Source organism: Trachemys scripta, chromosome 4 (assembly GCF_013100865.1).
Source record: "Trachemys scripta elegans isolate TJP31775 chromosome 4, CAS_Tse_1.0, whole genome shotgun sequence".
Classification (NCBI taxonomy): Eukaryota; Metazoa; Chordata; order Testudines; family Emydidae; genus Trachemys; species Trachemys scripta.
In genome coordinates this window covers 13,567,472-13,581,496 of record NC_048301.1, presented here as the reverse complement: position 1 = coordinate 13,581,496, position 14,025 = coordinate 13,567,472, and the positions used below count along the sequence as shown (strand labels likewise).

General features: G+C 44.2%; 1 protein-coding gene across 1 annotated transcript in view; it reads left to right on the top strand.

The window, feature by feature from the left end:
* DHRS7 (dehydrogenase/reductase 7) overlaps window positions 1-13,808 on the top strand; it is a 32,285-nt gene extending 18,477 nt beyond the window's left edge. Inside the window, exons 3-7 of the mRNA XM_034767252.1 lie at window positions 1,160-1,266; window positions 2,358-2,597; window positions 11,024-11,146; window positions 12,792-13,007; window positions 13,682-13,808. Of these exons, the coding sequence (XP_034623143.1) occupies window positions 1,160-1,266; window positions 2,358-2,597; window positions 11,024-11,146; window positions 12,792-13,007; window positions 13,682-13,720 (725 nt within the window). The 3' untranslated portion in view covers window positions 13,721-13,808. The remainder of the gene's footprint in view (window positions 1-1,159; window positions 1,267-2,357; window positions 2,598-11,023; window positions 11,147-12,791; window positions 13,008-13,681) is intronic.
* Window positions 13,809-14,025: the final 217 nt, after the last annotated feature.

Genomic DNA, 14,025 nt, shown 5'->3' with positions numbered 1-14,025 from the left:
CGGCTGCTCTGCTCCTCCCCTGACTCTTCGGCTCTGTTTAAGAGCTGAGCACTATGGGCTTCGGGCAGCCCCTGTGCCTCCGGACCCTGCGCCGCCGGAGCCCGGGAAGGGAAGTGCCCGGCTGGGGGCGCAGGGTCCGGAGGCATAGGGGCTGCCCGAAGCCCAAGCGCTACTGGCTTCACGGTTTGCCGGGCAGCCCCCAGACCCTGCGCCCCTGGCCGGCGCTTCCCCAGCGCAGCTGGAGCCCGGGAGGGGAAGTGCCCAGCCGGGGGCGCAGGGTCTGGGGGCTGCCCGGCAAACTGTGAAGCCGGTAGCGCTTGGGCTTCGGGCAGCCCCTATGCCTCCGGACCCTGCGCCCCCAGCCGGGCACTTCCCTTCCCGGGCTCCGGCGGCGCAGGGTCCGGAGGCACAGGGGCTGCCCGAAGCCCATAGTGCTCAGCTCTTAAACAGAGCCGAAGAGTCAGGGGAGGAGCAGAGCAGCCGCAGGAGGGGAAGTGCCCGGCTGGCATTTTCCCGGACATGTTCGGCTTTTTGGCAATTCCCCCCGGACGGGGGTTTGAGTGCCGAAAAAACGGATGTATGGTAACCCTATTTTAACCCGATCAGACAGGAAGCAACAGCTTCTAGCCAGCTCCCTCCTTTCTGTCCCTCTCCTCTGCTTTGTGGAGAGGGGGTACCGAGTGGGGGGACATCCTGATATCTGCACCCTCCTCTTGGAGAGGACAATACCCCGCATGCTCTCAGGAATGCACACAGCTGAACAGTTTAACCTACAGGCAAAATGTGAAGGATCATGATACTCTGTGCTTCTGAAGGCCTTTGTTAAAATCTTAATTTAAAAAACCATATTGCAGTGGTTATAAGGTATGTGTAAATTCCTTGTAGACTGGAGTGTGTTGGTGTTGTTCAAGATACACAAACCCATTTCATTTAATAAGATAGTACTTTGTGTTGGAACTGTTATGACAGCATTCCATTAGCTGATTCAGTGTTTGCGAAAACAAAATCTGTTCCCTTCCCACTTAATGGAATTTCCTTTTTGGAAGCTGTGTTGGTGGTGAGGCTGTTGGATTTACTTATTTTAAAATATCAGGAATTAAATGTGCCTTATTGGTGTTTTGTCTGGAATGCTCCTTTTAAACGCTTTCTTTTACTTTAGAGATCTCCAACTTGAGCAGTAAAGATATCCTTGTTTTGCCCCTTGATTTGACTGATAGAAGCTCCCATGAAGCTGCAACTAAAACCGTTCTTCAGCATTTTGGCAGAGTGAGTTGAATTTTGGGCTGAGGCCTTCCCACCCCCATCCCCCACCTTTATTCTTTGGTTTTGTTGGAATTTCCAGTAATTCAGCGAAGTTGGTTACCCATTTTGTGTGTGTGTGCGCGCGCATGTTTGTGTGGATATCAAGTCCTTGATCCTATAATTGTTTGCTTGTGGGCATGCCATTGACGTCAGTAGGGTTCTGCACGAGTGCAACAATGAGCAAATAACTTGAGTAAGGATCTAAGAATCTAATTTGATCCTGATCTGTGGTTGTAGAACCTAATTTCTAGACCCATACTGAAAATGGAATAACCATAACTGTGGGTGTTGGTCTGAAAGTTGAACAGAAGAAAGCAAATTCAGAGAGCTTTGTGTTGCAGTGTTAGTAATATCTGGTTGTGTTAGCTACCATGCACAACAGAAATGTACATAACTCAAAAGCTGATGGTTCATATCAAGGTGGGGGGGGAGAATCAAATATTTTCCTGTGCGTAGGTGTTTTGCTCCAAATGCCTGGCTCTGCTGTTGTCCCTTTTAACTTCAAACATAATCTGAAATCCAGGCAGTGTAATAAAGTGGGAAGTTTTAGATACACTTTATGCTTTTACAGTCCTGTTTTTGTAATTGTGTCTCTCTCATTGCTGTCTCCTCCAGTGGAGCTCTGGGCAGACCTAAGAGTCAGCCCATGTGGACCATCTTTTTTTTTTTTGCTTTGGCAAAAATGGTAGAGCCAGCGCGGCAGGGGGTGCGTGCTCAAAATTTTTTTTACTGCTAGGGGTGCACAATCAAAAAAGTTTGGAGACCACTGCTCTAACAGACCTTGGCTACTGCTCAGCATAGCTACATTGAGCTATTTTTGTCAGCTTTTTGCTAACCCAGCACCAAAATTAGCCAACCCTCAATTTAGACTTAATTGTTGTGGGTTTCTACCGCTAGAGTGACTAAAACATCTCCTGCAGCAGCTAATAGTGGCCCAATGCTACAAAAGCTAGAAGATTTGAGGTAGAGGAAAAGCTGGGCAAAACTTGTGCTTCCTCAAAAAAAAAAAAAATGTTGGTGGTTAAGACGTGTATTAATTTGTTTGTTTTCTGAAGATTGACGTTTTGGTGAACAATGGTGGACGTTCCCAGCGCTCCCTGTTTGTGGATACGAAGGTGGAAGTCTATGCTGCCATAATGGAACTTAATTACCTGGGTACAGTCTCCTTAACTAAACATGTCCTGAATCACATGGTCCAAAGGGAGAAAGGGAAGATTGTAACTATGAGCAGTGTAATGGGCATCATGGGAGCCCCCCTTGCCACGGGATATTGTGCCAGCAAGCATGCCCTCCAGGTAAGCTAAATTCCATCTGGCTTGCTAAACTAGCAGTCTTGGAACACAGTCACCTTCTGTCTCTAGGAAGCACTATTGTTATAGCAGCTAGTCCTTGCAGAAGCTTTTATTCTAACCAACATCCGGCAAGGAGAGAGACTTGGCTGAAGAAGTGTAGGCTTATTGTGGGTTCCCTGCCCAAATATTTTAAAGCTCCTCAGAATTAACAGAAGGGTCTGGCTATGGATGACACTCCCCTCCCAAACCTGGGCACAATTGGTGACAGGAAAAAGTGTCTCCTATCCATCCATCTTTTCGTTTTCGGATAGCAAACAACTCACAGTGGGGGACTGCAGGGGCCTCAGGTAGGGCTAACAGATTTACAACTGAAATAAGATCACCATTTTTTGCCTGGCTGACTTCCCAGGCTTGTTAGGCAAAATAGTAGGGTGGGATTTGGATCCAAAGACCACGAGTTAGGCCCCCCAAAATCATAGGTGCTAACTCTGTGGGTGCTCTGGGGCTCAAGCACTCAATGGGGGGGGGGGGGGGGAATGGGCGCTCAGCACCCATGAGCCAGAGCTTGAGTGTGGAATGTGATGAGTTCCATGCTGCTAACAACTTCTGCTCTTGGGATAGGGAGATTTGTAAACAGAGGCAGGGTGATGAAGATAACAAAAGGCTTGTCATTAAATTAAGAATCCTAAGATGATCCTGAAAGCATTGCCAGGCGCTCTTGTTAAAAGGTAAGAAACAAAGGTTGGGAATAAATGGTCTGTTCTCAGGATGAAGAGAAGTAAATAGTGGTGTCCCCCAAGAGCTTGGACTGGGACCAGTGCTGTTCAACATACAGTAACTCCTCTTTTAAGGTTGTCCCACTTAACGTTGTTTCAATGTTATGTCCCTGCTCAATTAGGGAACATGCTCGTTTAAAGTTGTGCAATGCTCCCTTATAACGTCGTTTGGCTGCCTGCTTGTAAGATTCTGTGGGAGAGCAGCGACTTTACAAGGGAGCATTGCACAAGTTCCGCTTCTCCGCCTCCTCCCCCTCCCTCCCAGCGCTCCCCCCCCCCAACAGCTGTTTGGCGACACTTAGGACTTTGGGGGCGGGGTGGGGGGGAGGGATGTGGTGTGCTCCGGAAAGGAGGTGGAGTGGGGGTGGGAAGAGGTGGGCCTGGAGCATTCCTGGCAAAATCCGAGCCTGTTCTCCGGGGAAGCTGCCGCTGCCGCAAAGGTGCTTCCTAGCGTCCTTGCCTGCAGCAGGCTGTGCCTGTGTGGGGTAAGCCAGGGGCACTTCCCAACCACAGTACAGTACTATGCAGTATAATGCTTTTTGTCTGCTCCCCCCCCCCCCCAATTTCCTTGGAACCTAACCCCCCGCATTTACATTAAATCTTATGGGACAACTGGATTTGTTTAACATTGTTTCACTTAAAGTTGCATTTTTCAGGAACGTAACTACAACGTTAAGTGAGGAGTTTACTGTATTTATAAATGATCTGCAAAAAGGGGTAAACAGTGACGTGGCTAAATTTGCAGGTGATAACTATCTTGAGTAATTTTGTAAAGTACAAAGCATACTGCAGAGTTACAAAGTGATCTCACAAAACTGGGTGACTTGGCAACAAAATGACAGATGAAATACAAAGTAATGCACATGGCAAAATATAATCCCAACTATACATACAAAATGGTGGGGCCTAAATTGGCTGTTATCCTTCAAGAAAGAGATTGTGGAGTCATTTGCAGTAGTCTGGAAGCAGAGTACTTCAAATGTATAAGAATCCTTCTCACTGTGCCTGTATCATCCTGAACTGCAGAACACTCATTCTCCAGGTTCAAAAGACTTAAAAATGATCTCCAGTCATCAATGGGACAGATGCAACTAAATGTAGCTCTCCTTAACATGCATGAAGACCATACCAGGGAACTAGATGTAAATAAGATTGCTAACCGTTTCATCCAGAAAGCTACAGTGAGACATAATGTCTTTAAACTGTGACATTAGTGAAGACAGCTTGTAGGTGATTGCAATGATTTTAATATACTGTAATTCATTATATAATTATGTAGTTCATAACTTAATTATTAAAATAGTAAAGATACCAACGGTAGACGCATTCAATAACTAGAATATGAAAGAAGTATTTAAAATATGCTGAAAATAGCCTTCCCCCCAACACTGGCAGAGTGCCCCCTCTCTCTCTTCTCTCCCCTCCCCTTTCAGAAGCACTCACTGGCAAAAACAAAAGTCAGCACCTATGCACAAAATCATAAGTGGTCTAAACATCACAAGAACTTGGGGGGAGGAGGGTTTTTTTTTTTTTTTAATTTAATTCTTTGCCTTCTGGCTTTGGAGCCTTTAGGGTGCCCCCTTTCAAGCTTTCCTGGCCCTTATGGTTTCAGAGAACTATTTATTTCTCCTTCACTGAAAGCTGAGTGTCTAATAATCACTTGACTCTAGCAGCTGGGGCTTCAAGGAAGACTCCAAAAACTACCAGACTCAATAAAATCATAGGATTTGGCAATGCTGTATGTCAAGGGGCACAGTGAAATCATCAAAAAACCAGGAACAGTTGCTGTAGGACATACTTTATTACAGCCCTGTTTCCTTGTAAGGCTTGGTGTAAGTATAAGAGTTATGAACAACCTCCATTCCCAAGGTGTTTGTTATTCTGAGGGTCTACTATAAACTGTGTTCATTTTGGTATGGGGGTTTCCTTATTTATATTTTGAAATAGAAATAATCCCATATGAAACCTACAGCCTTACTAGCTGAAATACGCATCTCTGAAGGAGAAAGCCAGGAGTGGTAATGGGAACTCCTTGTGAAGAAGGGAATTGAAATTCATGTTCATGGGCTGGAATAACTGAGGGAATTCTGGGCCTAGTCCTTTGAATTTTGAGCACTTTCATGACTTTCAAAGAATCAGTGGCTCATGGCCCCTTGTGAAGTGCCTGGTATCTTTCAGCATCCTGCTCTTTATTCTCACCATTTCTTGCAACAAATTGGGGATGTGTATGTTTATCTTCACCAGTGCAGAAGGCTCTCAGAGCAATAGAGCAGGAAACAAAATGGCTGTAAGGGTTGCATATGAATGTGTATAACTTTATGGGGTGAGATATGATCTGCCTTCAAGATTATTCAGTGGACTGTTAGGGAGGGATAGCTCAGTGATTTGAGCATTGGCCTGCTAAACTCAGGGTTGTGAGTTCAATCCTTGAGGGGGCCACTTGGGCAGGGCCGGCTTTAGGCCAATTCCACCAATTCCCCCGAATCGGGCCCCGCGCCTAAGAGGGCCCCGCACCCAGTGGCAGGGCCGCCCAGAGTGGGGGGCAAGTGGCAGAGAATCCCTTCCCTGGCTAGAGGCGCCTTTTTAATTTTTACTCACCCGGCGGCGCTCCAGGTCTTTGGCGGCACTTTGGTGGCAGGTCCTTCAGTGCCGCCAAAGACCCGGAGCGAGTGAAGGTACCGCCACCAAAGACTAGGAGCGCCGCCCGGTGAGTACAAGCCCCACGTGGTTTTTTTTTTTACAGGTTTTTTTTTTTGTTTTTTTAGTCATCCCTGTGGGGGCCCCGTCAAAACTGTTCGAATCGGGCCCCACACTTCCTAAAGCCGGCCCTGCACTTGGGAATCTGGGGCAAAATCAGTACTTGGTCCTGCTAGTGAAAGCAGGGGGCTGGACTTGACCTTTCAGGGTTCCTTCCAGCTCTATGAGATAGGTATATCTCCATATATTTTTATTTTGCTAAAGTGTGATTTGTTGTCAGCTTAAACTGCAGTGACTGTTACAGTCAGTGACTTTGTAAAATGGCACCTTCTTACTCAACACCTGCCTTGAAGGTGCACACAGCAGATATTTGCTTAGTTTACTGAAACAACATTTTGTAAAGCAAAGGGCTGGCATAATAAGCCAGGCAATAAGATATGAAAGAATGAGCCCAATTCTGTTGAGGAGGCACAAGACTGTTGTCAGCTGTTACTGAAAACTCTGACTGCTGAAATCATAGGTGGCGGTTTGAGCTCTCCCTTAAAAAGTCAGCTTTTGACTTCTACACTGAGAACTGATCTGGAAGTCCTTGAGAGAAAAGGCATGTAAACGTGAACACCCTCCCCCAGGGTCACTTCTGTAGTCTTGTTTCTGACTGTAAACTCAATTCTGAATGCTTTTTTTGTCTAAACACAATTCACCCATTGTACATTACCATGTGCACACACAAGGCTCTGTAAATCCCTAGATGTAGAGCACTTTGCTAAGTGGTATTAAGGGTGGGCTATTTATTTAAAAAAAAAAAAGAGAGAGCCCCAGGACACTGAAAGTTAATCTTATCTTAATCTAACATTTGAAAGTATGGAAATGAACAATTAAACCACTCCAACAGCCTTAATGTATAGCAAAACAAGCCTCCAATCACCTTTCTTCTTAGGTTTTTGAAGTGGTTTTAATTCCATGATTTGGGTCTAGGAAGTTTGTCTACATGTAATTGTTTATTTGTTGATTCTTAATTGGTGACACAGGGAGTCTTAATGAAGCATGCAGAATGATGGACTTCAGTATGCTCTTCATACAAATTCCTAATTTGATAATTGGTAGCACATGGTGGCTCAATGGGGCAATGGCAGCCTTCAGTATTCATCCTAATTAGGAATTTGTAGTATTGGTGCCACATGGAGTTACACTGAAGAATGATCTATGATGTCTTAGCTTGCTGCCTAATCAGAAATGTCTAAAATAGGTGTCTTTACTAGACATAAAGGCTGCTAGTTCTTGCACAATAGCAGTGCAATTAGGAGCAGAACATGTTAATGTTTGTGGTCATGGAGTTGAAAGTGCGGATGGATGGATAACACTTTCTGTTCTAACACTGGCCCCTCCCCAAATGCACTCCAGCGAGGGTGTCACCACGGCCAGAGTTAAGGTTGCTGGGTGGCCTAACTGTATTTCAGTACTTTCAAATGTTGGGCTTTCTTTGAAGCCTATCCTAATATCTATCTTTTTGACAGTGCTTGTCTCTTAATAGCAATAATATTATAAAATCACTGATCTGTGCTCTCAGACACTGAACCCGCCCCATCCAAACAAACAAAGAAAATAACCACAGCAGTGAGTCTGAGATTCCGTGCCAGGGTTTTTTTTTATGCAGTGTAGGCATTAGGCACACTGTTGACAAAGACTGTAGTTAAAAATTCTGTTATGAGCCAGAATAGACTCCAGCTAACTTCCTGAAGCTGTTGGCTCTGCAGAGCTAACAGAAAAAAAGGGGACAAAATGTTTAATTACATAAATATGACTTGGAATACTTAAGTGGCGGTTCTGAGTAAGAATTTGCCTTTTTTACATTGTTGCTCTTCGTAGTAGAACAGCATTTCGAACAGCGTTAAGGGGGAGAACCTAACTGATGTGGAAGAAAAAATAGGTGACTGTCTCAAGTAACACAATGTAATACTCTGTGTACAGCATCTCTCTTATTGGACACACCTACATTTTCACTTTAGTTAAGAAGCTTCTTGATGCAGTTAAGTAACCAGCTCTTTCTACTTCTCTCTTTGTTATGATTTCTAAGCTAGGAGTCTCTCAATGCAGTAATCTAATAATAAACATGCAGTATGTTGTGGGATGTTATTTTGGCCTGTTTACTCCCTACACTGGAACTGCAGGATACTTCTCCCAGGAGGGTTTATTCCTGATTCTGGTTACCAGGCCATAAATCAACTAATGTTCAACCATGAACTCCATGCAAAACATGTCTTTGAATCACATGTTTCCCAAAGCAGCTACTAGACAAATGTTAATAGCTACAGAGCCTAGGAAAGACTGCACTCTTACCCCTTAAAGATAAATGGGGTGTGTCTACACTGCACGTGGGAGGTGTGATTGGAGCAAGCATAGACCTTCCCAAGCTAGTTTAGTTCAAAGCTAGCTCAGGTAACAGTGAAGTTTTGGCAGCACAGGCTAGTCCTATCCACTCAGGAGCCAGGGTAGGTGCTTTGAATGGCTAGCACCCATGCTGCTGCAGTTTCACTACTGTTGTTCAAAGCTAGCATGAGTAACCAGCTAGATCTTGCTACACATGCTGCCATCACACTTGATTACAATGTAGACATACCTCTCGTGTTTGTAAATAAAGCTCAGTTTCACTCTTGCCTTTTTCTGCAGTGTGTTCAAGTCAGAGCCCAGTGCAGATGTTATACCCCATATTCTTCATAGAAATATGATCTTAGTTGTGCCATATTCTATGTCTTATGCAAGATGGGTCATGTGAGGTATCAGTGAAAAGGTTATGATTTACTGAATGTATTTATCTCATTTGTATGCATGTATCATATCTGTATCTAAAGTTAGGAATATTGTCTATGTGCTTGGGAAACGCCCACCAGAAAGTAAGTAATGAGCCATTAGGAAAAGACAATGAGTGTTCAAAGATGTAGGACACCCCCCCCCCCCCACACACACACACCCCTACCTACCTACCTATCTTCTAGGAATTCCTTCCTGTGGACCTTGCAAATAAATATTGTCTCATAGTTGCCCTGAATCTGCAAGGTCATGTGCTAATGTCACGCTACCTTGGACACTGCTGGTACTTTTCCACTGGAAACAAAGGCTTCCCACCTTATGTAAATTCTATTTAAGGCTGGGAAGCAAGACAATCCAGACTCTCCTCCATTGCCTGCCCAGGAGGGAAGACTGCTAAGAACACCTGAAGGGAAAGGTAGGGTTGAGTCCAGGTTGAGATGGAGTCCAGTCTGTAAAGAGAAATAACTGAAACTCTAAGCTCCGGAAACTCTGCAACTTGCTGTGACAAGATGGCTGATGTTCATAGGGTGGGTCCTGTGCTTTTCTTGGGGGATGGGGCTAAGATGCCACCTTTTGCCTCTGCCTGGGAAGGTGGTAGAGGAGGGAAGCAGGGGAGAGGTCTGGGTTTGCTCCTCGCTCTGAGTCCCAGCCCCTCTCAACCCCTGTGGCTTTATCATCATCTTCGCCCTTGGGTAGGGTTACCCTCGGTCCTTAGACGCTGGGGGAGGGAGTCTCCCTGCCCTGTCTCCCTTACTTCAGTTCTCTGGTCTTTCAGCTCTCACAACATACCTCCAAGTTCCAGTCCTCTTCCCCTGACTGCCTGAACCAATTAACCTGTAGCAACCCTCCCTAGTCTACAGGGAACCATGCCTTAATTAGCCCAGGGCTTATATATTTCCACTCTACCACTGCTCCCTGTATCACATTGCCTAAAACAACATTTAGGGTGAGAAATTACACTCAAGAAACTGCTTACAAAATATATTAAGCTTAGTTTGTGTGTTTTGTTTTTATTTGCTGAGTAATCTGCTTTGTTCTGTTTGCTATCCCTTATAATCACTTAAAATTTACCTTTTGTAGTTAATCAACTTATTTCTTCTTCATAACATAACCCAGTTTATGCAATTCATATCTGGGAGGGAAGAAGCTGTGCATATCTCTTTCCACAGTGAGGGGCAGGGTGATTTTTATGAGCTTGCACTGTGCAGATTTTTCTGGACAGTGCAAGACCATATTATTTTGGGTTTACTCCCACAAGGGGATGTGCATGTGAGTGTTGGGTGAATCCTCAAGCTGATTCCTCCCACACACAGCTGATCTCTGTGTCTGTGTCTATTTGCAGCTGGGTGTCCCTACCAATGTGTGCTGGAGAAGGCTTGAGGGCCTGGCACAGCTAGGACAGGGTGAGAAAACCCAGGCTGGTTGAATGGGCAGAACCAGTGAGACACCAGCACATCAAGTGGCATCCCAGATGGGGGGGGTCCAACCTTTCACACCCTCCTTCATGTGACACACAATCCTTGTCCCTTACTTAAAGAATAATTTCTATCATGTTTTACTCTCTGCATGAAGAGTTGGGAGAAGCGATAGGCATTTGCTTGCAATGGTCTACTCCTTTCCATGCTCCTGCCGTTCTTATTCCTGCACAACTCCCTTTGACAAAACACGAGGGGCCTTGATTCTCTGAGGGGTTGAGCACTATGCAGTGCCATTAATGTCACTTGGTGCTAGAGATGCTCAGTACCTCTAAAATTCAGGCCCCATAATACTTTGTTGGTGGGCGTTGTGCAGACCTGAGAACTGCAAGAGTGGGGAAAGATTCTGGTATAGAGATCCTTGTCCTTCTGAGAGCTGATGGAAAGAGGCAGCAGTGACTGCAGACAATCTCTTACTATCCAGGCCCTTTAGCTGTAGACTGAACTAGGAGTAAGCATTCAAAGTGGTCACTCAACATGAAAGACTGAAGACTGATGGTGGTGATCGCATTTAGTACAATACCTGGAACTTCTACAGCAGAGTTAGAGTTTAATACTCATTAAATAAGTTAAACCTCACACTACCACAGTGAACTACATAAATATTATCCTCATTCTGTGACTAGGGAAACTGAATCATGGGGCAATAACAACATAACTTCCTTTTTTCTAGGGTTTCTTTAATTCTCTTCGGCCTGAACTTGGTGAATACCCGGAGATAATCATTACCACCATCTGTCCAGGACCTGTCCAATCCAAAATTATACACAATGTCTTTACTGAAGACCTCTCAAAGGTAAGGAGCAGATATTTCCCTGCTGAAACTCTGCTACAGTAGAAGCTAATTCTGTTACAAGCACAGTAAAACTTTCATAATATTTTCCAGTGTAGAACTGAGCTCCTCCGTGTTAGCAAACACTAAGCTTCCAGCAGTAAGGAGATGAATACCCTACAGTGTAATAAAGGAACATTATATAGGCCCAGATTTTTAAAGGTATTTAGGCATTGTGGTGCTCAGTGTTGCAATGCCTAACTGATTTAGGAGTCTAAAAATCTCATTCTTCAGAAGTGATTTAGGCACATAAATCAGTTAGTCATTGCAACACTGAGCACCACCATGTCTAAATACTTTTAAAAATCTGGGCCTTTGTCCCTAACTTCATATAGAATCACACCCTTACTCACCTTTGCAAATGGTGTACCTTCCCTTTCCTACGTGCACAGGTGTGTTAATCCCTTTGTAGGTGATTGATTTGATGTACACCCTCCCATTCCGGGCAACCTGGAACCTGCCACTATGCAGCCAACCAGTAGTTGCAAACTCCCTGTACAGTCAGCTTTTACTCACAGAATCACCCTGTTTTGCTGCATAGAAGCCATTTTGCAGCTGCAAGGAAAGGGTCTGGATTCGTCCCACAGAACTTTGAAATGCAGAATACATTAGCTGCCATCTAGGCAACTTCTGTCTGCTCAACTCACAAAGTTCACTATTCTGTTGACTCGATGGTGCAATCATTGGCAAAGCTCCTACTGTCGTCAACTTCAAAGCATGCATTCTTGGAAAGCCAAGGAAAATCTCTCAAGTTCCAAAACGGTTTCAGATAAACTATCCTGCGAAAAACCCCTAGTAATTGAAAATTGGGAAAAATTTTTTTTCGGGGGGGGGGGGGAGGAGGGAGAGTGTCTACAAACTACCCAGCAAACATAATACCTAGGATAATTCCCTGCCATGTGGGGAACAGGCCACCTCTCCTGTACATTTGAGCCAGGTTCTGGTAGGTGCTTGTGTAACTGTACTTTCACAAAAAATAAAACATTGTGTCTAAAGTTATCTGTTCTATTAAAACCCCGCTAGAGCAAAACACTGGAGATCAGCATCTTCGTTTGATTCTTTAAAAATAAAAAATTTCTCAGGCTCCTGGGGATAAAAAGTCTGGTCCTGCCTCTTTCCACAACCAATCAATCAGGGAATGTTTTCCTTAGCAGCCTACCCAGTAGCATGCGTAGAGCTGCTGTAGCCTTTGGAGGAAAATGACTTCTCCTTAGCACTCACATCTAGTTGCTTGGTGGGGCTTTGGGCTCAGGTGTATTATATAGGCTTCATTTACCCCAAGTCCTACACTGTTCATATAAAATAAAGAGAGACCAGTCCTCTGGCCAGCCTACTTTGCCAGAAGCCACAAGAGACCTGTATTTTATTATTAGGGATACATATGCAATGAGCTATGATCCATTTAAAAACAAAGTATAACTCCCCCTTAAGGATGCAGCATAAATGAGGGAAGAAGGGAGAACGGCATTGAGGCAGACATTTTGTTTTGAATTATGTATGCTCTAAATGCTCTGATGGGTACACAGGAAATCCAAAGATGGGGGAATGAAGTACATTTTTCTCCAGGCAAAAGTTGTGTAGCATTTCGTCATTCCTCTTTTTTTCCCAGTCACTAGGTAACACCGGTGATCAGTCCCACAAAATGCCAACTGATCGCTGCGTTCGGCTTACATTGGTCAGCATGGTAAATGATCTGAAAGAAGCCTGGATCAGTGATCACCCATATCTAGCAGTCTGCTACCTTTGGCAATATGCACCCACCTGGGCATGGTGGCTTATGAACAAGATGGGCAAAATACGAATACAAAACTTCAAGAGTGGAGTGGTAAGCCATACCTAACAGGGTGTTTCTGTATATCCTTTCATCTCTTAGTAGAGAGACTTTAGCTGTCAATGTAGGCTGCATTCTGGGTCTGCTGTTCATCTTCCCTGCTTGGTACCACATTTGGACACTACACAAGCATATACAGCCCCATGGGTTAGTGCTGTTCAAGCAGAACAGTGACGTGAGTAAGCTTATGACAAAACATTTCCCCTCAAATATATCTAGTCTGCAGTGCACAAACGTAGGGTCAGAGCTGGATACTGAGCAGCTGCTATAGACCTGGCCTGCACTATGCTCTGTCACTACTATAATATTTAAAGTGACTTGAGCAATAGATTTGGAATTCAGACAGGCTGAGAATCTCTCACTTCCTTGCAAGTATTGCTTATGTCACATACTTAGAGCTGTGTCTGAGACAAAAGCCTCATTTTAGGTAGAAAAACCTATATTATGCAAAAGGTTAAGCACTCTAAAATCAAGCAGCAAAAGTTTCATGTGCACACTTAAAGCTGTCCTCCTGCACAACAAGATGTGATCAGATGCTGACAATACAAATACACGTAGAATGAGATTTTTTTTTTAACTCCATCTTGTGTGAAGGATTTCCAAATCTAAATGAAATAGAAAATGGAGGAAAACATTGCTTAAAAGGTGTTGTGTTCTCATTATTACAGGATGCTGATGTCTCCTACTCTCAAAAGAAGAAAGCTTGAAGAGAAACCTGCACAAAACCCCACTAAAGCAGAGTAGTAGCTGTAGAGGAGGCGTGTTCTGTCCTCTATTAATCTTTGCAAGTTAAGGCCTTTATTTTTTTAATTCCTTACTTTTTTGCTATCATGTAACCTGACAAATGCAACTTAATGTGATTGTAAGAACATTTTTGAATAAAAGCATGTCTCTAAACATATCTGCTTCACTGTTGCAGGGCCTTCTATAAATTCATTGTTTAGGTTTATAAAAACAATGGTAGTAGGACAGGAACCCTAACGTGATCTTTCTGCTGCCATGAGTTTCCCCT